General features: G+C 37.6%; 1 protein-coding gene across 1 annotated transcript; it reads left to right on the top strand.

Annotated features, from left to right (window-relative positions):
* Positions 1–54: 54 nt before the first annotated feature.
* Positions 55–11123, top strand: LOC117290784 (ras-related protein Rab-34-like). The gene is made up of 8 exons (XM_033772338.1): positions 55–137; positions 1508–1593; positions 2322–2489; positions 5197–5261; positions 6036–6169; positions 7121–7211; positions 8515–8649; positions 9405–11123. Exons 1-8 carry the CDS (start codon positions 84–86, stop codon positions 9467–9469), a joined length of 798 nt encoding a protein of 265 aa, XP_033628229.1. The 5' UTR covers positions 55–83; the 3' UTR covers positions 9470–11123.
* Positions 11124–25038: the final 13915 nt, after the last annotated feature.

Consider the following 25038-nt stretch of genomic DNA (forward strand, 5'->3'; position numbering starts at 1 on the left):
TAATAAAAAGCCTGCTTTAAATGTTAAAAGAAAGCGAACGGTGGCGCCCTTTATCTTACTGACTGATTGTTGAATTTGATACCATGACTGCTGTCAACAGGGCCCGGAAAGACAGAACTATCAGAAAATTCACACCTGTAAGTTAAAAAACCTGGATATATTTAAAACTACTGTAGTACTAGTTTCCCTAGTTTCAATTATTTTGAACAGTTACTGAACAATTTTCTGCCTTTGAGTCTAGAACTGCGGGTCAGTCAATGACCGACACACGTCAAATAAATGCTGGTGTTATTTTTTGCAATCTAATCTGCCACACACACCACACACACTGCCTCATCAGACGTCATAAATGACGCATAATACTGCGCGACTTACGGAAGTCTGTATGTTTACTCAAAAAGGAACAATGTACCCCACAACGTTTTTCTTTGTTTGACTTGAACCCTACAGAGGAATTCTTTAGAAAAAAAGGGAATGAAGCAGTAGTAGAAGTTTTAGAACTAACTAAAATTAAACTAGCCTGTATGATGATGATGAGGTTCGTTGCGCTATCGTCTTCACGTGGAGACGATAGCGCATCATTATAGTCCACGGAGTTGCAGCCAGGACCCAACAAACCAACATCCTTCTGCAATTTGAGCAGACACAAAAAGGGGGTGGCAAACGGTTTTATTTTGAAACAAAAAGTGTAACTGTTATAAGGTTTATCGCGAATAGCAAAATATCAAGAGAGGGCGCTGTTGAACCCACACAAAGGTATAGGCGTTGCGTGCGCGAGTCGTAGAAACTGCATAGAAACCGCCCCATTATCCTTCCCACAATGCATTGCGTTTCTGAATTGCGATAAACCTTATGTAGCGGAATCTAGTGTAGCCCCCAAAACTCGCGGTGATGAGTTTGATTTTGGCAAAACGTTTGATGGCATCACCGAAGTACTTGCAGTTTCCTCACATTCAAAATAAAGGAAAATGCGTGCTAGTACCTTCTGCCTGTTAAATAAAAATAAGGTTTACATGACTGTATTATGTCTGGAGGAGTACACACGTTCCAACTCACGAATGTTCTGACACACGAATGTTTCGACACACCAATGTTCCGACACACCAATGTTCCGACACACCAATGTTCTGACACTCGATTATTTCGACATTCGAAGGTTCCGACACACCAATGTTCCGACTCACCAATGTTCCGACATTCGAATATTCCGACATACGAGGGTTCCGACACACCAATGTTCCGACATTCAAATATTCCGACATACAAAGGTTCCGACACACCAATGTTCCAACACCTCCAGTGTATTTTCCTAACCCTAACCCTAACCTTAACCTAGCATGTAACTCATGAGGGGGTTGTTATTGTTTTTGGAACATCGGGAGGGGCCCGGAGGGCTGTTGGACAACTGGAGTACTGCTCTGGAGTCATACGACAAGATTTGATACTGCAGTGTGAATGTATTTTTGTGTGACTCATAATAATCTACTATTCTTTATTTGAACTCTAGTCATTGCATGAGTCTCCTTACACAGAGAGTGATTTTGGCAGTGGTGTAAGACAAGCATGCCTCTCTAACAAAACAGGAACAGTGGGGTAAGTGTTTTATCTATGTCATTTATTGGTACATAGTCCTTATCCATTTCATTGACCCATGACTTCCCTACAGAAAGAATCGGCTATCAACAGTTTTCTTGGTTTTCACTTTAATATGACTGCTCTTCATACTCAATGTACCATGTTTTTAACTAATGTATCTTTAGTAACTATGTTTTCTAACCATTAGTTTTGTGAACATTATTCTTCTATGTCCTTCTTATCTCAGCCTTTGCCTAGCTCCACAATTTGCCTTTGTCTTTTTGTCTTATACATTGTTATGTTTTGTAACTAAACTGTTTCTACTGGTCAGGGGTCAATTTTGTTTGTTTGAGGGTCACTTTTTGTTACAACACAGCACTTTGTTACCATCCTTTGTTGAGACTGTGCTGGACTGTATATCAAACTATCAAGTTGTCTTTCTTCATTGCATCTGTTGAAGAGACGTAAGCTCAAATGCAGATATTTAGTTATTACTAGTTATTGAGTGCTACATTAAAAAAAAAATTTTTTTGCAATGATCTGACTGAGAAGACGGCTAACCACCACTTTTTTGCATTAAACATGAACTCCTTTATATCCCTATGAGCAAATAATAAAGTTGTCATGACCGGAATTCGAACCCACACACAGACAACTTAGCAACCAAAACACTGATACAGTAAACCCCTCGGCTGGGAAAGTAAAAGTTTACCTTGTTATTATTATTGTTATTTTTATGTACATAGATTAAAAGTCTCCAAGACAATAGTAGTAGGTGATGTTTCAGTCGGGAAGACCAGCCTTGTACATCGTTTCTGCCATGAGTGTTTCGATAGGGACTACAAGGCCACCATAGGAGTAGACTTCGAAGTGGAACGGTTCGATATACTCAGTGTGCCTTTCAACTTGCAGATGTGAGTATTTAAAAAATGTCAGTGTTCTATAGTCCAAAATGTGTAGTGATGTACACCACGCCACCATTGCTGGGATGTTGAGCAAGGTGCCTACTACGTGTAGACAATGTGACCTGTGACATCACATGTTTACAAAAGAGCCACAGAGCCTGGACTTCCTGCAGGCATGATTTGTACACAGCATAATGGAAAAAAACATAAAATCTTTTATTTTTATGTCTAATTCTTATCAACTTTTGATATAAGGCCGAACAAAATAATAGTTGTGTTTCCGGTTACCCGACCGTCCCTAGAAAATCACGCCGACCCTACATGTTTTTATTCATAAAAACGATATAAAATAAAATCTTATGGTGCCGACCCTAAACCTCATTTTTGTGCACATCGTCCTGGATTTCTTCTTCGTTTTTTCCTTTATTTTTTTACTCATTCAAACATGAATGTCGGACACTTCGAACCTTTTCCATTTCGTACCTTGGTCATTTCGATCGTACCACCACGTAATTTCGTGAGCTAGCTTCTACAAAAGTACAAGTCGTTCCAATTCCGTCGGCAAATTCAGTTGTTGTGTTACATGTTCTATCAGTGTGCTTAACTTGCGCAAATTGAAGATATACCTACGCAAATTAAAACATTTACGTGCGCGAATGTGCACAATTTTCAACTTGCGTGATTACTATTTTGCGCGGTTCTGTGACGTGTTTGGGCTCGTCGAAAAAGGAGCGTAGGGGTGTTTCAAAAATTTATAATGCCAATTAATAAGCTAAATCTGCAGATAAAGTTGTAATTTGCAGATGAAGTTGACATTATAATTTCTGAAAGGGTTTTTTTGTGTGCGTATTTTCAATTAATTTAGGCTCCATTAATAATGAGGAAAGTGTTTTGGAAAATGTTTGACTTGACGTCACCTCCAAGTCCAATGACAGGAAACTTTTCACAGTTGGGTACCAGGCAATGTAAAACGTTGGTCAACATGAGTGTGTTTTGAAAGCTCACTTGCTATTGGTTGTGAATTGTTTTTGCCCACTTACTGGCCAATCGGGATAACGCACATATTATTGTGGGTCAACACAAGCTTGGTGCCCTGCTTCTGGCTGCAAACACGTGTGATACCACGACGCTTTCGATCGTGACTCGACTGACTGCTCGAGGCCGTGTGTTTCCTCGCAGTATAGTTTGCAAGGCCGTTTGCAACATGGCGGCACCGGGGACAGGGGGAGTGTTCGCGTTGACGTGGGATAGATGCTCCCACAAGTTGACCACTACAAACATGATGCGATCGTTACCACTTGAATCAACAATAAACTCTGCATTTACATTAGGACACCCGGACACAGAAGACAAAATACAGGCCTTCGCACAGCAAGTACATCAACTACCAACTTTACAAACAAATTTGATGTAGACTTGCTACTTACATTTTTATCTGTTCTGTTGCTTATTATATTACGTGTTAAACGTGCAATCAATTATTTGTGTTGGCAATGCATGCCAAAGTTTCTCAAGGGACAAAAGCAAGGGCACAAACAATGCATTGAGGGGTGTTAATTTAGGACAAATCTATACATGTTCATGGATGTATTGTGACCAACACATTAAAAGAAAAATATATGCATGATAATAGAAATATATTTATTTCATATTTTAAAGTATCTGGTAGTAGTTGTGGTACAAATGAATTTTATATTGCCATTTATTGTCTTTTGTGTATTTATTAAGAATGCTGGACTCTGATGCTGCAAGGGATCTTGCATGGTGTTACCACAAACCTCACATCTTTCACGGATTATATTTATTTATTTACGTACATATTATAAAACAGCAATAAAAACATGGTGGTGTTATTTGTCTTTGAAAGAATGGTGACATGTTCTTGTGTTTTTATTTGGACTCAAACCATCCACTTTCTACTGGTGTTAAGTCAGATACATGCATTGAATCAGTGAATAGACAGTGCTGATAGGTACTATTGACATACAATAACAAATTTGACATGGTCAGTCTTTAAATTAAGTGCGCAAAAAAAAAACATTTAGGAACATTAGCCTACCCTAATTTTCGGAGCCATAAAAACTTTAAGCAAAAAAAAAAGATATTACCCCCCTACCTACCCTATTCCCATCCACAGTGTAATAGGAAACACAACTATTATTTTGTTCGGCCTAATGAAAGGGGGCACATCTCAAAACTTGTCCAGCTTTTACTTTCAAAATTCTTTATTTTTTGTGGAAATGATGACACAAAATGTCAACTCTCCCATAGGACCTGTGCAGTATCTTGCCTGCCGGAATACTCAAAGAGTTTACAAGGTCAAACTTATTGTAAACACAGTTTACATGAAACAAAGTTCACATGGTCTACAGAAAACCAGATTATGGGCGAGGGAATAGGGGATCGGTGGTTAACCCCTCACCCACCCAAAATCTTTCAAATTCTAATTTTGAAATTGTCTGATTTTTAAGGATTTGGGACTGTAGGCCCTACTAAGAATTGCTTGAATCACTAGGAAGAGGATATTGGCGGATGTAGGATTAGCCAAAGACCCTTGGGGGTTAATCGGTCAGTTGCTAAGTCTTGACCATCAACATACTGCAGCATTAGCCCAAGATGAACTCTTCTTCTGTGCTGTAAAGAGAATCTTAGAGAAGGGTCAAGAGCAGGGTGGACAACTTTCTGTAATGTTTTCTTATATTTTATCCTGATGTAGATGGGACACAGCAGGTCAGGAACGGTTCCGCTGTATTGCATCTGCCTACTACAGAGGAGCAAACGGTAAGAGTAAAGTCATCAAAATCACAAGATTTAAAATCAAAGGATGTAACAATATGCTTTATTTAATTGCCTTTTTTGTGAGTAAAGATATAATTTATATTCAAATTCAACAAGCTCGCATATCAGGTCGATACATGTAAATTGCCTGATAATATGCACAATGTATATTTGGTTTGCGGTAACACCATGTGTGTATCTACTTGCCAGGTAGAGTTTGTTTTTAGAGAACTGTCTTGCTTTATTCTACTGCCGCGGAGTAGATAATCGGAGGTTTGGGAGACTTCTCAGTTCTGAAAAGAACTGTCCTGCTTATTAACTATTACCAGGGCGGATGGTATAGAAATTAGACTGGACTACTACTTTAGCTTATAGGATCGTAATTAACTGTACTGCCGCGGAGTCAGTTCTGAAATTGGTCTCAACGTTTCGACTAGCTTGCTCTAGTCATCGTCAGGAGACTGACCAATAAGCAAGATCCTCCACCCCCCCCCCCCCCAAAAAAAAAGAAGAAGCTTTGGATAAAAGTTAGACAAAAAAATAAAAACCAAAGAGAAACTATTTAGAGGACCTCATTTCAATTCAGCCTCCTTTGCCCAACCTTGCCAAATTTCTACAAATTCTACACATGGTGATGTCATCACCAGATGATAAGGGGTAATCGATTTCTTTTAAGACATGAGTGCCGTTGCCTACATTCTGTTGCTCTGAAAGTCTCTTGTAATCTAAAAACCTAGAGATAACTCTATGATTGATTGCACTGTGTTTTTCTACCAGTTGTTGTGATAGTATTTGATCTGATGGATCCCTACTCCTTGGAGAGTGTAGACAGGTGGCATGAGGAAGCATTAAGAGAGAACAACGGTAATGGAGTACACCTCTTCCTAGTCGGTACAAAGAAAGACCTTTGTGTAAGTATCATACCCTATTTTAGCGGTAACACTATACAATTGTTGCACGCTGTGAGGGGGTCCATGGCGTTTTGTACACTCGAGGGGGAAAATGGAACCCGAGGCGAAGCCGAGGGTGCCACCCCCTCGAGGGTGTACAAAACCCATGGACCCCAGTCACAGCGTGCAACAATTGTTTTGTTATACCTTTGTATAATTGTTATTCCTCTTCTCGAAGTTCTGTTTTCATCTTCAAACACTATTACGACGAACTATTCACTGTTTAATAAGCAGACGAACAAGAAACAATTCCATCGAACCCACCGGTGTACATCACTTTTCATGTTACCCGGCCCGTCGAGCCATGTAACATGCGTATTTGTAGCACGGCACGTTATTGGTTCTCGACCAATCAAGCTTCACAATTTGTACAGAGGTATAACTAAGAGTTGAAACCAACGGTTCTTTTCAGAACCACCCCAACTCATTTAGAGATAGTCATTACATGGTGTTACCGCAAACCTTTCCATATCGTAATTGCCACCTTGCAAAGTTTCAAAGTTTCCCCTCCCCCAACTCCTGCCCACCCCCCTCAAATTCTAACCCTGCATACCATGGCCCAATTTCATGGCTCTGCTTACCGCCGAATTCTGCGATTACGATCACAATTCCCGGCTTACGAGCAAGTGCCAATTTTCTGCGCTAGCCTTGTAAGTGCAGAATGCCTAGTAACGTTGAGTGCGGAGAAGCTAAAATTCGCTGCTAACCCGTGAAATATGCTTGCCGTAAGCACAGAATTCCCTGCTTTTGTAAGCGCCGATTCTGTGCTTACGGTAAGCAGAGCCATGAAATTGGGCCCTGTAATGGAACTTTAGTTTACACATTGTCTTTTTTTAGTCACAAAAGCTCCATGAGTAACTGTCAAGATTAGGATTGATATTGCAATCAACATATTTTTGTTGTTATTTGCAGACTGGGCAGCAGTTCTTTGAAGCCGATGAACGTGCCTTCAAAATAGCGAAAAAAATTAAAGCAGAGTATTGGACTGTTTCCTCCCTTACAGGTTAGTGGAAAGATTGCTCTTATTTAGAGGATTCCTATAGACCTTTATCATGGTGCAGCCATCTTGATTTTTTCCCATTGATATCGTTGTAATCAAACCGAGGCTGAAAGAACAAAATAGTCTGGTTCCGATGCAAAATGATTATTAGCTTTCGTTATTGTTTACGATACAAGGAACATGACCAAGATGGTGGCAGTGTGATGTAGGTCTATTGGAATCTAAGAGAAATCACTTGGTGTGTATTTGATAGAATAGTAAAGGGAATATTAAAGGTAATCACTTTTGAAATGATGTTACAAAGTATATGGGCATTCTTTAGTGCTTGCAACATTGTTGAGTACAACATCAGTTAGCTCAGCTAACAATAAATTATGTTACTAAAGTGATTTTTTTAAAAACTGGAAAAGGTTTTAGTAAATTGAAAGATAACATATTTTAAGCTATGTTTTGTTGCACTTCATGCTATCTTTCAGTTTGGAAAGACATTCATTTTCAAGTTGAACTATTTACTTAAGTTTGTAAGGAATCTACACTAAACTGTAGATTATTTTACGAATCTACACTTAAGTGTACATGTCGATTCATAACGAATCTACAGTTAAGTGTAGGTTCGTAAAAATAATGTACACTTTCAACAATAGAGTGGCATCACAGAAATAGTTTAGTGGGAGTAAAACCTTCCTTGGTTAGAAGTGCAGCAGCTTTTGATGGTACAAGCATTTTGAGAATCATTTCACTTTGAAACAATGTGAACATGAACAATTATATCAGTTTTTATCCTCCAAAATTTGAATCTGAGAAGCGTTACTGTCAGTAACAGTTCTCACATGGTGTATTCCAAATAGGGATTATTCTTTTACATATTTTGGGGGGGGCTAATAAAATAACAAAACTGTGAAAATTTGAGCTCAATTGGTCGTCAAAGTTGCCAGATAATAATGAAAGAAAAAAAAACCACATTTGTCACACGAAGTTGTGTGCTTTCAGATGCTTGATTTCGAGACCTCAAAATCTAATTCCGAGGTCTCGAAATCAAATTCAGGGAAAATTACGTTACTTCGGATGGAGCCGAGACAGTTTTCACAATGTTTTATACTATCAACGGCTCCCAAATACTTGTAACCAAGTATAGGTCTTATGCTAATAATTATTTTGAGTATGTATATCTGTATCTGTATAGTTGAGCTGGCAAAGAAATGTCTAACGACACATAACACCAGCTTTGCGCATTGTGTAGATGGGAGTAATTACCAATAGTGTCCACTGCCTTTAACCTATGCAATTTTTGTCAATGTGTATTTAGGTGAGAATGTGGATGAATTCTTCTTCCGGTTAGCTTGTATCACATTCAATGCAGCTGTCATTAGAGAAGTAGAAGATATGCAAGTCAAGTCTCAAGCCAAGAAAATCACTGTTTCTTCAGGCAGTAATCTCATCAGTAAGTGTAGTCAGAATTGTATAGACCTTTCTGTTTGTAAAAAATAACCATATGGGAAACTGACTGGGTAAATTTTAAATGACACTTCCCAGGCTGTATATCGTAAATTTGGGCTGGCAGCCTTAAACTTTCGTATTATACACTACAGTCGCATCCTGGTCCATATAACTCAAATCTTACCTGCAAGATTCACATTCCATGGCAGCATACAATTTTCTGCGGTGGGTTTTGGACGTCATATATTCCTCACAAATCCGTTGTTTTTTCGTGAAATAATACACCTCCATTTTGATCGTATTCTCACAGTCTGACATACAATCGCAAGATGCACAACACTCATATCTTGCGTAGTGTTTGTATGTTAACACTGAGTAGTCAAGAAACGGTGACCAAGAAGTAATTTGTTTATGTCTTGTTACATGCGAATGTGCGCATACGCACGGCAGCAGACAACAATGTGAGAATACAATTAAAATTTAAGCGATGGGAGCTGATTTATTTCACGGAAATGGTGATGGTGTCTGGGTGCTCATTTTCCTCCTGCGCGGTTTGGTTGGATGTCCGCCAGGAGGATTCCAGAAGATCAGGTGCGATATTGGTTGATCAGCTGTACGCAAACAGTGGTGGTAGCTTGCCATAAACCTCCCTGTTTGTTTGTAATATGGTCCCGCCAGTGGATGTTTAGAACTCTACGCAGCAATTCAGTGTAGTTATACTACAATACTAAAATATGATTTAATGATTTAATTTTACAGAACTGAATAAACCTGGTGACTTGGATGCATCCCTGCAAGAAAAGTCAAGATGTGGCTGTCGATGATGTCATAATTAGCATAATTTTTGTGAGTATTCATTTTTGTTTTGCATCTCATACATATTTATGAGCTGCTACTGTTTGATTGGTCAAATACCACCATATCGTTGAGTCAGTGCAGGAAGGTTGTATGTCATATTTTCAGTAAAATTTATGTAGCCTTTGAGAAAGACTCTGCTAGGGTCGAAACGTCAGGCCATTAACTATTTTTTGCAAATTTATTTAGAATATAATTAAAGGTGCTTTATTTTTCTTTGAATAAACTGTAAAAGTTACAAGTTTGTCAAACAAAAAATGGTATCATTGTTCGTTAATGTGTTCTTGGCAACAAAGTTGTATCTCACACATACCACCTAATTTGAAACGTCACCAAACCTTAATAAGTGATTTATGCAAAACAACCGAAACTGGAGTCACAGCCTTGTTGCATTGACGAAACGATATACTAGTTATTATTACATTTGACCTAAGATAATATATGTATCTGTTTCTGTATCAATAGCGAGGCTTACTTTACCAAATCCAGGAAAAAAAACTAAAATGTATCTGTTTAGTAGTTTCTTTATTCTCTTTTTGCTATTTTGATTCCTAGTGTTATCCTATTCATATGTCTTTCATTAATTATTGACATTTTTTATCGTATTCCATGTTTGCTTTATGCCAAAGGTACCACATCTTTCTCTGTAGTATTTAGTTAGTTTTGTGTTGTGTGTTTGTTACGATGAGTTCCATTTATATTATATCAGTGCATTATAGCCAGGGCCCGACTTCAAAAAGCTGTTTAGCAGAAAATACTGCTTAACAAATTTCTTTGCTAAGCAAACAATAAGTGGGGAACCAGTCTCAACAATGTAAACCTAATGAAATATTGGCTGGTAAACTGTTTTTGCTAAGCAAGGTTTCCGTGCTTAGTAGATGTATGTGCTTACAGGCTTTATGATATAGGGCCACGAAGAAATTATTCTCTGTTTAACAGTCAGATTTCTTAACCACTTGCCGCTAGGATAATGGGGGCAAATGACACTCTTGGCTGTGCCTAGAGGGGCTATTTGCCCCCTTGGGTGTCAAAGCAACATGAACCTAACCTCGTTCCCCAGGTTGATCTTGCCATACTTTTTTTCAAGCATGCCTTGCTCGCTCACTGGAATAAGTTCATTAAAATGTATCAGAATCTGGCACATTTTAACTAGGCCTGTGGTCAATGCACTCTACGTGTCGTTATGTACTGGTAACCCATAAAAGAGGCATCTAGCCAAAGCGCAACTGCCAACTGGTCCCCTCTCTTTCTCATGATGTTTCTAACTGTATTCAGTTAGCGTGTACGTAAAGTAGTTATTTTGGCGAGTCATTCAGCTTTGTTTTTCAGTAAGTTACTACGAGGGGCTAGCTAGTGACAAGAGGTATGGATACGATGCACTGCTCATGGTAGCGAAGCTGCCATGGACTCCATTGCAGCGTGCATTATGGACTCCATTGCAGCGTGCATTATGGACTCCATTGCAGCGTGCATTATGGACTCCATTGCAGCGTGCATTATGGACTCCATTGCAGCGTGCATTATGGACTCCATTGCAGCGTGCATTAACTATAAAAGTTAATGACCAGGGCCCAATTTGAAAGAGCTGCTAAGCACAAACATTTGCTTAGCTTAATTTCTTTCTTGATTAAAATAGGATTACCAACCAAATTTCAATACGAGTTTCAGGATAAAAAACAAACAAGTAACAAGCAATATACAACAAATGGAAATTTGGTTGGTAATCCTGTTTTTATCAAGGAAGAAATTTCATGCTAAGCAAATTTTTGTGCTCAGCAGCTCCATGAAATTAGGCCCTGTTGAGCTTATAGCCCAGATTCATGATTAGTAATGTCACCAAAGGGGCCTCGTTTTTCCATAAAATTTCCTTAAAATATTATATGGTAATTTATTTGGTGTAAAGGATGGTGAAGGTTTTAATACGGCTATCACATATTCAGCCAATTTCACGAAACTTTACGCAACTGCGTAAGTCCACTTGCGCAACGCTTATGGCACAACTTACGCCATAAACGTTGCGTAAGTGGACTTACGCAGTTGCGTAAAGTTTGGTGAAATCGGCCCATTAACTGTTATTTGTACAAAGGGAACTTGATTTATACTTAAAAAAAGGATCAAATAAAAAGCCTGAACGGAATATAGCAGTACTTTTATCAAGATAATTCATGGTGTTATATTTGAAAACAAAGCTAAGAAAAATTATGTGAAAAACATTAAATGTTGTTTATAAACAATGTATATGACATTGTTTTTCAAAACAAATTCAGAGGTAAATTTTTTATACAATTAACTATTCATCACTTTTTAAAAGTTGATAAAAAATGTAAAGAGATTCAATATCCAGAACCATAAAATTAATGAAGTATTCTTGAAACACCTTAGAGGGTATTTTTGAAACCAGTGTAGTAGGCTAGCTGAAGATTGTGGCTACTTCTTTTTATTATGTAAGAAAAGCTACTCAGAAAACAACTGTGAAAGTATTGTTGTTCTTAAAGGTACTGGACATTATAGGTAATTACTCAAAATAGTTATTAGCATAAAACCTTACTTGGTAACGAGTAATGGTGAGATGTTGATAGTATAAAACATTGTGAGAAACGGCTCCCTCTGAAGTGACCTAATACTTTTTCCGCGAATTTGATTTCGAGACCTGTTTAGAATTTGAGGTCTCGAAATCAAGCACATGACAGCACACAACTTCGTGTGACCAGGGTGTTTTTTCTTTCATTATTATCTCGCAACTTTGATGACCAATTGAGCTCAAATTTTCACAGGTTTGTTATTTTATGCTTGTTGAGATACATCAATTGAGAAGATGTCTTTGACAATTACCAATAGTGTCTTTTAATAGCAAGAAGAAGTCTATCTTTCAGCGCATTTCAAACTTATGCCTTAAACAACATAATAAATCTAGCTGTTACAACACTATTCACGGCAATGTAAATCATAAATTAATTTCAATTGTGTAAAACGATATTTGTTTGTAACTTTTTCCATTCCCGAATTCTTTAAATTTCCTATGAAACGGTTGTAGTGATGAACAGTAGGCCTAAACGGGTCAATTGACCTTTGCCCTTGACGTGACACATGGCTACAATAAGGGGTGTCATTTTGAATGTTATGTTGAATGGTGCATGTATAGAATCTCCATTTAAAAACAGGCCTAAAATTACATTGAGACCTATGGAGGGCATGGCCTCTGTTGCCCCCTGTTCTTGGCCCTGGTGCCCTTCAAAAGTGTCCCAATGGTAGTGCCTTTTGAAAAAAAATGAAAATGTCATTGCCCTCTCTCATAGATGAAATGCCAGGCTTGAACAATAGACTAGTCATTAGATAATGTTACATTTGTAAAAGTAAAAATTGCAGCTGAACAAATTTGGAAAGGTGCCCCTTTTCTCCATATCAAAAATTCAATGTAATCTCCATAAAGATTATTTTTGTGTGTGTACAAATTGTGCCTGCAAATCGCCCTCCAGGATCTGTGGCTCTCTGTTAACTTGTCACATTGTTCTGTGTCTTTAAATAAACTGTCACTTTCACTGCACTTCTTTGTCCTTAGAAAGGATTTTTGTTTCAGTTTTAATCCTTGTGTTATTTGAAGACATTTACAATCATGGCTTTAGAAATGTGTACGTTAGAAATATTTGTCACATGGTGTTACCCCTAAACTTAGCCAATTAAGAATGCATGAGTTCTAATTTGCATGGTTCTGATTTGTTGTTTCAAAAACTGCCAACTAAATTCCTAGTACAGTGTATTCCTATTTGTTGGTGTCTCTTGTACAAAATAATGTACATTACACTGCATATAATTATTACATTTTCAATTATGAAATTGTATTCTTAATCTTAATAAGTATCTCTATAAAATGGTAAAGGCAATATGAAATAAAATATACCAAATTCGCGAATTTAAAAAATGGTGATGAGTATTATTTGTTGTAAAATACTACTAAGTTATAGACCACAAGGGAAACTTAAAAGGGAAGTTTAAATAATAATTTGATATATCGGTGGTGCTATCACGTGTCCGGTTTAGGTATATCCCTGATGCATTATGCAGTGGGTAGTAGATATAAATCAATGATTGTTTAAAGGATGCCAGACTTAGTGACATCGTTTCTCCGATTAAGGAATTTTAACATTATCGACTTGGAGCAAAACGAATAATTGTTAATTCAATCAAAATGCCTGAAAATGCATCTTTAACGTTTTTTTTTATCCAGTTGGCGATATTGTTTTGCCACTTATTTATATTTGTCATTTGTGGCCTTTTTGTGGCTAGGTTTTCGGAAAATTGTAGCAAATTGCCGATTGCGTTGTGAGGGTGAGAACTTGTAAGACGGAAGATGTCAAATTGGTTTTGAAAATAGTACAGCGCCCCTGTTACTTCGTCTAATACTGAAGCTTTTTGTCCATAGATTCTACCACACCCACCGCAGTTAAGTATAGGCCTACGTCGGCTGCAAAACAATATGGTGCATTGTGTCATGAAATGTGTTGCATGATAAACGTATACCATAGACCCTTTCCCCGCATAGAAACCGTATTTTGAACAACTTACACGTGGCTCACTATTCGGAACCGAAGTGAGCGTTTCGGAAAAGGTCTCTATTTGTTACGCAGTTGGTAATAAAGTGCGTCACCAATAGTTTGTCACTTTTAACGGTGTTTGAGGAGGGGTGTTTTATTGTTTCCTATGACGACAATGTGAAGTTCATCACAGTGATTTGGGGGTCAACTCTTTCTTTCTTTGATGTAAACAGGCAAGTGTGTGTTTCAATGAGATTTGCGTCTTGGGTTTATTATTAAACTAAAAAATACTACACAATAAAGTTATATCATATAAAAATAATAATAGGTTTAGGCTTTACATGTTTCCGTATCACTGCCACGATTTTTTTTAGTAACATATAGTTTCAGCAATAAAACACCTAATAATAATTGTTACAAAATTACAAAATATACAAATGAAACACTGAAATATTTTAACAATTACTTGTAAGATTTGGCCTCGCCTTAAGCCTCCCAAGAACAAAGCTGTCCTGCACAATATTTTATTTCATAACATTTTTTTAAACATCGTATACATTAGGAAAAGAATGCAATGAAATTGCAAATATTTAAGACAAAAACCAGACCCGATGCTAAGTTAGAAAGAAAAACTAAGTCAACGCTCAGTTCAGGCCTAGAAACGGTTAGCAGATTCTGCACCGGAAAACTTTTCAAAAATTGGGCCTATAAGAAAGCATGTTTATATTAATATGTTTGTCTCTAATTGATACCGTATTACTCAGTTACCGAGACAAGTAAATGAGTCGACTCCATCCAGGCAGCCATTTTGGCAATCGGCGTTGATACAATCGTCAGCGTCTACAATACAAACAACAACAAAACATATATTTTTTTCACAGGACTCGGGAAAGTACTGAGTATACAGTGCTAACAGACATCGGTGTATGGGTAAAAACCAAAATTAATATTCTTTATCCCAGATGCAAATTTAACATCTCTTATAACAAAACATGTGTTTAAACCGGAAGCATTTCAATGAGCATCTACTGGGCCCAATTTCATAGAGCTGCTTAAGCACAACAAGTAGCTAAGCACGTCAAAGTTATTATGCTTACTGGAATAATGTTGCAGCAAAAAAAAAAAAAAAAAAAAACATATCACCTAAACAATTTGTGACTGGTATCCTGCTCGTTTCTGCTAAACCAGTACTGTGAAAGGGTAAATTTTCTGCTATAAAGCAGCTCTATAAAAATGGGGCCCGGATTATAATTCCTGAAGTGTTCTAATGTTTGATTTTGTTTATTACTAAGAAAGTGTTCCATGCAGATCGAGTTGCCCGAAGCTTGCATTTAAAGGCAATAATTATACACTATTGGTAATTACTTTTTAATTAATTTTTAGCATAAATCCTTTTGGTTACGAGTACTGGGGAGCTGTTGATAGTATAAAACATTGTGAGAAACGGCTCCCTCTGAAGTAACGTAGTTTTCGAGAAAGAAGTATTTTTTAAGTGAATTCGGTATGCGCTTTTAAGCATGGAATTAGATGCATGCTGGTTTTAGCTAGTGATCAAGTTTGCCTAGCTAGACCAGCATGCACCTCATATCAGTTAGCGCTTGCGCAGTGGGTATTTGAGAAAAGGTATGTATGGGTGCGTTCGTTTAGCTTCCCTGGGTCGACCCCGGCCTTCCCCCGGTGCGTTCGAATAGCTTTGACGTCATGGGCTCACCCGGGTCAGCCCCCAGTGCCCTGCTTGTGGAGTAGGTCACTTGGGGGCTGGCCCCAGGTGCATGACGTCACTACGAGAGCTGTGAGTGATCGTTTAGCTCTTGTCAGGGGTTCACCCGAATGAGCACCGCGGGGTAGACCCATCCCAGGGAAGCTAAACGAACGAACCATTGGCATGCGATTATTGCTGAGAACACTGGATTTACCTGTTAAGTCTGCTGCCACCTATGTTCGAAAGTCACCCAATGGACGTCTAATAAATATTTAACTCATATAAAATTTATTTACCTTTAAAGAAAATAGATAGTCCATTTTTAGGCACTGGCACCGTGCTGGCCACCGGCCCACAGTCATTTTCATGGTACAGGAGGTCCACGCCGAATACATACTCATTAAATCTGGCTCCAGCAAGAAAGCAGATACCATGACCCATATTAAGCGTGCTGTAACAATCACAAGTATCATCATCCAGCATCACTGACTTCACACCAAACTCCATTTTGTACTGGAAAGAATCCTGATGCGTCTGGGGAGCCTTCCCTGCAAACAACGTGTATGGAATAGGAGACTTTGGGACGCTAGGTGGCAGCAGACTTACCAGGTAAATTTCCATTGTTTACGTAGTTATGAGCATGCGCACATTACTGAGAACAATGGATTTTACCTGGTAAATCTGCTGCCACCAAGCGTCCCAAAAGTCTCCCATTAGATCCGCCTTTGCGTGAACTATACTCAGCGCTGCATACATAACCAACTTGGATTTATAAACAATGTTTACGTACCTTGAAGAACTACTGGATTCCATGCGTTTTGGTTTTTTAATGATGACTCTATGCCGTCACGGAAGGCACGCCATGTTGCATGTGCAACGTTGTTACTTGAATCAAATGCCCACCTTGAAAAACAAGAGAAAAGAATTATTGAAGGTTGTTAATTACTCAAAATAATTGTTAGCATAAAAACTTACTTGGTATAAACAAGCAATGGAGAGCTGTTGATTTAAACAATGTGAGAAACGGCTCTCCCTGAAGTAACGTATTCAAGAAAGAAGTAATTTTCCACTAAAATTTTCGGGACATCACATGTTTACAAAAGAGCCACAGAGCCTGGGCTGGCATGATTTTTATACAGCGTAATGGACTAAAACAGAAAATCTTATATTATATGGAGATTGCACTGTCTAATTCCTATCAACTTTTGGAATGATGAAAGGGGCACATCTCAAAACTTGTCCCGCTTTTACTTTCATAATTCTTGGATTTATGTGGAAATTGTGAAACAAAATGTCAACTTTCCCATAGGACCTGTGTAGTATCTTGCCGTCCAGAATACCCCCAAAATGCACAAGGTCACACTTATATTGTAAATAAAGTCCACATGGTCTTTACGTTTGGTAATAACTGCTAACATAAGTGGCAATAATTTTTTTTTTAAGTACAGAAGCTTTCGATAGCATAAAGAGTAGTCGAGAATCATTCCACTTCAAAGTAATGTAGTAATGGAAATAGATTTATATCAGATATCCCTCAAATTTGAGAAACGTTTCTGCCAGAAACGTTTCACAGATTGTGTAGGCCTATTCCAAATTTAAAAAAACCCTAAAAGAAACGCTATCACCTTTTAAAATGAAATTTGCACAGGTAACACTATATATCTATACTCTTATAGATTTGAAACAATCGAGAGGTTACCACAGCAACAAAGCTATATTATGGTCCATTTATTTGATTTTGTTTGTTGGCGATTTCATAATAAAAATAATACGCAAGCCTGATTGAACAGGGATTGAAAGTATTTCATTAAAAATCTAAATAATTGATTTGTCCTAGTTTGGTGAAGAAGTGCATGGCAATACCAACGTTTTGCATAATCATAAACAGACAAATTGTAAAACGTTGACCTACATTAGGAATAACGACAGCGTTTAATTGATTGAAACTAGCGCATCCCATTGTCCATCTGTATAGATTTTACCTGTACACCGTTCCTGCTGAATCTTCTGCGAGTATTTCTGCGCCGTCTTCTTGTAAAGCTTCCGGCAAACGACTGAAACAGTACGGGGAATCAACGTCACAGTCGCCATAGTTGTCTGGAAGAAGAAAAAAATGGAATGTTGGCAAGCATGATGTTCGAGAATGTAGATTTTATTAGTTACAGTGTCCAAGCCGATTTTCTGTCTTCCGTTCATGAAGTCAGTAAAACGCAGGACAGTTCTTTTCAACTGAGAAGTCTCCCGAAAATCTACTCCGTGGTCAAATGTATAAATTTATTTAGCAAGACGGATCTCTAAACAACAACTCCATACCTGGCAAGTAGATACACACATGGTGTTACCGCAAACCAAATATATATTGATACCTCAAATGCCTCAAATCCTATATGGATTCTTTGTTTGGAAAAAAAAGGAAAGAAAAGGGAACCAGCCTATACTAATATATAGTTGCATTATGGTTTATCTATTTACTTGTTATACCATAGAGCAAGTACCATACCTTGGAGTACGTCAGTGACAGATGCTGGCCATTCGGTATTAGCTTGATACCACCAGAAGAGCCTCCATCTTGCCCCGTCTCGCTCAATCACTGGGTTCTCCTTAGGCCGTTCTGGTGCTTAAAAGAAAGAAACACACAAGTTTATTTCTGGTTTAGTTATTTATCATGCCCAATTTTTCTGGCTGTCCATTTTGTCTTTATTCAATGTAATTGAAAAAAGGTTTATAGGCCTAATTTTGTATTGTACAAAAAAAAAAGTAGTGACCAGATTTATTGAATCTTGTAGAATATTGTTCATTTAGATTCGACTACAGACCAAGTTTCTGTTGAGAAACAATGAGGCACTTTTTTTCAATTTCGTAGGTATTTTGCATTTTTTTTATTATCAAGGATTATATAGATGTAAACTATTGATACAAGAAAAGATGCATTGTCGGTTACATTGAGCTTTCAGTGTCATGGATGACTAATTGCAGAATGAAATTATGTTGATCAACAATGCATGTACATAAAGTAGCCTATCTATTGAATAATATAAACCATTGACAATAAATTGTGTATGCTGCCACCTAGCGTTCAAAGTCCTTACCATGTTGAAGAGCCTTTTCCGGGCAACGGTCGTTTTTCTGCTCTATCTTAGATGTAACCCATCTACCGATTTGGTAGGGGCCAGAGTCCGGATAAGAACCGTGGTACAACACAGTCATCTTGCCTATAATACAGCAAAAAAGAGCTATTGGAAATGACAATAAAATTAAACAAATTTATATACCAATTACAAAGATGTTTTCACAAGAGCACACAACATTGTAGAATAATAAAAATAATTTGGGGGCCAATCATCCTTACTCGACTCGCAGCTAAGACTAAGAGCTGAATTGCGAAGGACGCGGCTACAACGTGTTCGAGAAGCAGGCATGCAAGGGCGCCTTTGGCTGCCAGCCACATCAACCCATCATGACCACGGAGCACAGCCAAGATCGAAAGTGTTTGATTTTTCCCTATAGGGAGGAAAAACGAATGGTCAAGAAAACCCTCGTGGCACAGGAGAGAACCAACGCACAACTCAACTCACATATGGCCCCGGCCGGGAATCGAACCGGGGTCACCTTGGTGAGAGGCGAGCGCTTTATGCACACGCCAACCATTCCACCCTTATAATAAACTATTGTGTTTGGACAACAATGAAACTTTATAACTAGTAAACTAACGGGTAGGCTACAAACCATGTGTAAAAAATATGTATTTGGAGGACCGTTGGTTTATGATGTTCCGAACAGTAGGCCGGCTCTGCTCAGGAGAACGATGCACTATTACTGATGTTTGTGAATGATATAGTTATTCCAAGACACGCTAACATTATCTCTTTAATATTTCAGTATATAATGGGATATTCTTGGCACTCTTGCATTTACAAATTGAGGAGCAAAATGGTGTTCAATAATAAACTACAAAGCTTCATGCCATTATAAACAAAAACAACTTATCTAAAGGGTGCTCCGACGTGCCAAAAAACGAGGATATTAAAAAAGAACTAAAATCGATCCCACCGGAAGTGATTGATGAGCAAATTTCCTCTCCCGGCTGTTCGTTTCAGAAATAGATGTATTGATCTATCTTATATTGATCTCAATAAAACATGGATCAATTAAATAGAGATCAATAAATTGGCTGCCATCGGAATATGAAACGTGCACGTGTGAAAGACTGTTATTGGCTAAAAGTTCTGCACCAGCGCGTGTACTTTTCAAAAATGTTTGCCAATAAAGATGGCGGTCGAAGACGTCAAGCGCAATTCATCGACTCCATACAACACGAATTTACGTCGGGTTCGCATTCCATGTTTTAACCCATGGAACGTTTTAACTCATGGAAATATTCCCACTAATACACATTAGCATTCATTATTCGTATATTATCTGAAGGTGCCAACATTGGCACTGCTCAAATTGACTAAAAAAACAGTGACTGACTAGAAAGAAGAAAAAAAAGTTCCGGGGCCAGTTGCATGGGCTTGAAGTTTACACCATTTTCATTCTACCATGAGGTTAGAGAGACCTTTAAAGGCAGTGGACACTATTGGTAATTGTCAAAGACTAGCCCTCGAAGTTGGTGTTTCTCAACATGTGCATAAAATAACAGACCTCTTAAAATTTGAGCTCAATCGGTCATCGAACTTGCGAGATAATAATGAAAGAACAAAAACACTCTTGTCACACGAAGTTGTGTGCGTTTAGATGCTTGATTTCGAGACCTCAAGTGCTAAATCTGAGTCTCGAAATCAAGTTTGTGGAAAGTTACTTCTTTCTCGAAAACTACGGCACATCAGAGGGAGCCGTTTCTCACAATGTTTTATACCATCAACCTCTCCCCGTTACTCGTCACCAAGAAAGGTTTTATGCTAATAATTATTTCGAGTAATAAAATCGAACTTGTAGACAATGGCTTAATTGCGTAAACTTGTACAATTGACTATGGGTTCTATATATAAAAAAAAAACACTTAGCTAGTTCAAATACCTTGCCATCTCGTGACGTTGGTCCGCTCGGGTCATTTTACAATAAAGTGCGCCACCAATGGCTGTCACAAAGTTCTAACGAATTACAAAAGGCAACGTTTTGCTTTCATCTGCGGCTTTGACCGTTTGTTATAGCGACAACATGAAATAAGCGACGTCTCAGTAGTCCGAATACGAGTGTCGTTAAAGGCGGCATTTCTTAGCAGCACAAATCACATAGGCCTAATTTAGTAAAATAATTTTCTGACATTTGCAGAAGAGTTTGCCCGTTTACGATTAAAATTTAATGTTAATATAATGATATGCAATAACCCTCGATACGGACATTTGTATACATAAAAACATCATCCAATAATTTCTTTTGAAGTTGTTCAATTTGCTTAAATAATCACCTCGTGACGTTGGTCCGTTCCGGTCAACTCATAATATAGTGCGCTAAATTATTTCATCGTCATTAGCTTCGATGAAATAATTTAGCTCATACCAATTAGTAAACACAACGGAAACTGTATTTATTCATCATTAATGATGATATTGTCGAAAACTAACGCCTTCGCATTTAATTAGTATGAGCCTTGAGCCAGATAAAAGCCTTGAAAAGCTATTGTGTCCATTTTATTCTTACAAAAAAATATTCGAGAGCCGATTATTGTTCCCAATGGGAGCTTGTACTTTTATACAAACATTACCGAAAGGATAAAAAATTGTGCATAAAATATATTAAGCTATCTGTTAAAAATTGAACTACGATTCAAGTTGTTTACTGCAAGAATCTTGAAAAATTGGTTTTCAGAAACTCGGGCGGTGCAGTGACTAGAGGGATAAGTATGAGAACAATATCGGCATTTTGTTGATTGGCAATGGATGATCAATATTGACTCTCCATAGGTTGGTTGGCAATATTATAACCATGGGTTTTTACGTTTTAGCGATCAATGTAGAGCAACAAATGACAGTTTATAATACTGTGATAGTTTGGGTTTTTATTGACCGGTTGTATCAAAGTGGTCGATTTAAAGACAACCATCGGGGCCTATTTTAGTGCATTATTGGAAATAGATATTTACAAATAAGCGTTGTATTCACACATCGATTGACAATTTTTTGACAATCTTGCAACACACTGTGGTAGGCCTGCTGTTGATTTGTATATCTTTTTAATTTTTTTTATAAAGGCGCTGGACACATTTTTCAAAGACCAGTCTTCTCATCTCAACACGCAACAGATAACAAACCTGGGGTGGGTTTCACAAAGGTAGTCCTAACTAATAGGACTAGTCCTAGGCAATGCTACGAGATAAGACCAGTCCTAAGTTAGGATTTAAAAAGGAAGTTAAGTTTAAAAAGAAGCGACTCTTTAAACTGGATCAAAATACATTAATTTTGGTTTTACCATAATAAGCTTACACCGAAGTGCGTTAGCACTATATACTCAGTACTTTCCCGAGTTATGTGGAAAAAATACAGTTGTACCACGCATCGGTGTCAGGGTATAAACAATATTAATGGTGCAAATTAACGCCCAATAAAAAAGAAACTGAGCAGTTTACTTGTTCTGAAAAGAAAATGTTGATGGTCAGAATCATTGCTTTCAAGAGTTTAAATGTGGAGCAATAAAAGACAGCGAATCCAAAATTGCATCAGTACACAGATAAAGCATTTGACGGTAAAGCTTATGCTTAACCAATGTTGGGCAACTTTGCAAATCTGAGGACACTGCTTAGAAAAAAGTGTTGTTTTCTTTCAAAGGCCTATTCATCGGTCGTTGGTTAAATTATAATTACCCAAGGCAAATTGTTGTACTTCTTTAGTAAACTGTATACAAGAAAATATGTAGGCCCTACATTAAACGTACAAGATGTACATTTTGCCCTTGTTCCTCAAATCTAGCCAAAAAGAGGAAAAGTTGTCTCCCTTCTGTTCATAACATAGTCGGCTTCTTATAAAATGATGTCTGCGTTTGTACATAGCATAACATATGCCCTTGGATGGTAACACATTATTTTTTAATACCGTTATCAAAATATTAGCCTTCGTAACATCTGAAGAAGGTTTTTACAATTAGTAGGAGGAGAACATGGCAAACGAACCATTTGTTACTTTAATATTCTGTTTCATTAGCAATTTTTTGTCTAAAAAATCAGTAAATTTTTGCGAATAACAAAAATGGGGAAAAACAGTTAAGAGTGAAAATGCTGCATTAATATTGTTCACTTACCCACTAAAACAGCAATCACTGCAGCTACAAATGTTGAGCCAGTCATTGGGAAACACTCAGTTTGCAGCATCAGTCAAAACACAACCAAAACAATGAAGCAAAACCAATAGTAATGGCGTACAGTGCATGCATGAGTGCTTTGCGCAGTATGTATACCCGGTATATGCGCACGATTGTTGTGTGATCTTGTTAAGAATAATGTAATCTTGCGGAATAAGAAGTAGATAAAATTTCATAACCGTTTTGTAGTACAGCAGGCTTATGTCACCACATTGTCGACCAATCAGGAGATCCGTTAATAGCCAAGCAGATGTGCCTTAACGTGTTGATTTCAGTAGCAGTAAACCCTCCCCAACAACGTAACTCAACGATCACCGACAATGTGTCATATTTTATTTTGTTTGTGTGAAGTTCGCTATAAAGTGCGCCACCAAGTGTTTGTAATATTTCACAGCGCTTGTCACAAGTAGGTTAATCTTATGACGTCATGCTACTTTGGGGATATTAGATCTACTATCTAAATTTGTATTTGTAAATAGGCAAGCCGGCGTTTTAAGTTGTTGGTTTTGATTCTTGTCTCACTCTAAAAACATTTTCAACATAAAGAGAAAGTTTGAAAATAAAAATATTTCCGTCATGGGTTGATGTTTCATTATACTTTATTAAACTTACCACACACAAAATGAAATTCAAAATATATAATATTAGGTTTACATGCAATGTTTTCACTGCTTAGGCAAAATAAGCAATATTAAGCATCAGCAACATTGACATAATAATATATACCTCAGTATACAATGAAATACTGAAATATGAACTTTCTAAAACATACTTGGGCCCCTAAGACAAATATTCAACTTGACCACCAAGATTAAGCACACATCTTTTGCTATGAAAATAGTGGTTCAGGATGTGTGATCATCAGAGATAATTTGAACTTTTACTGTACAAGGTATTTGGTAGTATATTGTAATTATAATCAAAATGCCACCATAGTTGAGAGAAAAGTCTTCCTGGTCCAATCTTGTCTCTATATATAGACGAAAACAAAATCTTGTCTCTATTATAGCGAAAAAAGTCAAACTAATATTTTTCATCAATTATGCAGAAACATTCTGTATCGTTTAGTCGCTGCTGATTTCTTACCAAAGTAGCCTAAATTAAAGGCAGTGGACACTATTGGTAACTACTCAAAATATTGTTCGCATACAAACTGACTTGGTAACAAGCAATGGAAAGCTGTTGGTAGAATACACATCGGGAGAATCGGCGCCCTCTGAAGTAAAGTAATTTTACACTAAAATATTTGAATTTTATTTCGAGACCTCAGAATTGGATTTCGAGGCCCCGAAATCAAGCATCTGAAAGCACATAACTTCGTGTGACAAGGGTGTCTTTTCTTCCATTATCTCGCAACTTCGACGACCACTTTCCACATGATTATTATTTTATGTTGGGATACTTCAAGTGAGAAGACTGATCTTAGACAGATCAGGTGTCCAGTGTCTTCAAAAAGCCCGGTAGGCTGAATAAGAATTATAACTAATTTTGCTCACTAAAATTATCTACGTTATACAGTTTCTTTCTTATTGATGATGTGTGACTCAGTTACCGAGACAAGTAAATGAGTCGACTCCATCCAGGCAACCATTTTGGCAATTGGCGTTGATACAGTCGTCGGCGTCTAAAGTACAAACAACAAAACGTGTGTTAAAACATCACAAGGGTATTAACGCAATTTCATGAGCTTAGGCTATACTTCTAGTTGTTTTGTGAGGTTTTATTCTGATTTTTGTTAACTAAGCAAGTGTTTTACGCAGAAAGATTTGCTAGAAGCGTGTATTAAAGTAACACGATGCCTTGGATCGGTCGAGTTGGTCTTAGAAAACGTTTGTAACTGTTTGTTATAAAACGCATATAATTATAAAGACATTTTAAAAGTAGAATATAATGATCCACACAACTATCACTCGAAATTGCGTGGTTTTCCTTTTACCTCGTCGACAAACACGGTCGGCCATTTATGGGAGTAAAAATTTTGGCTCACATAAATGGCCGACCGTGTTAG

Source organism: Asterias rubens, chromosome 5 (genome assembly GCF_902459465.1).
Source record: "Asterias rubens chromosome 5, eAstRub1.3, whole genome shotgun sequence".
Classification (NCBI taxonomy): domain Eukaryota; kingdom Metazoa; phylum Echinodermata; class Asteroidea; order Forcipulatida; family Asteriidae; genus Asterias; species Asterias rubens.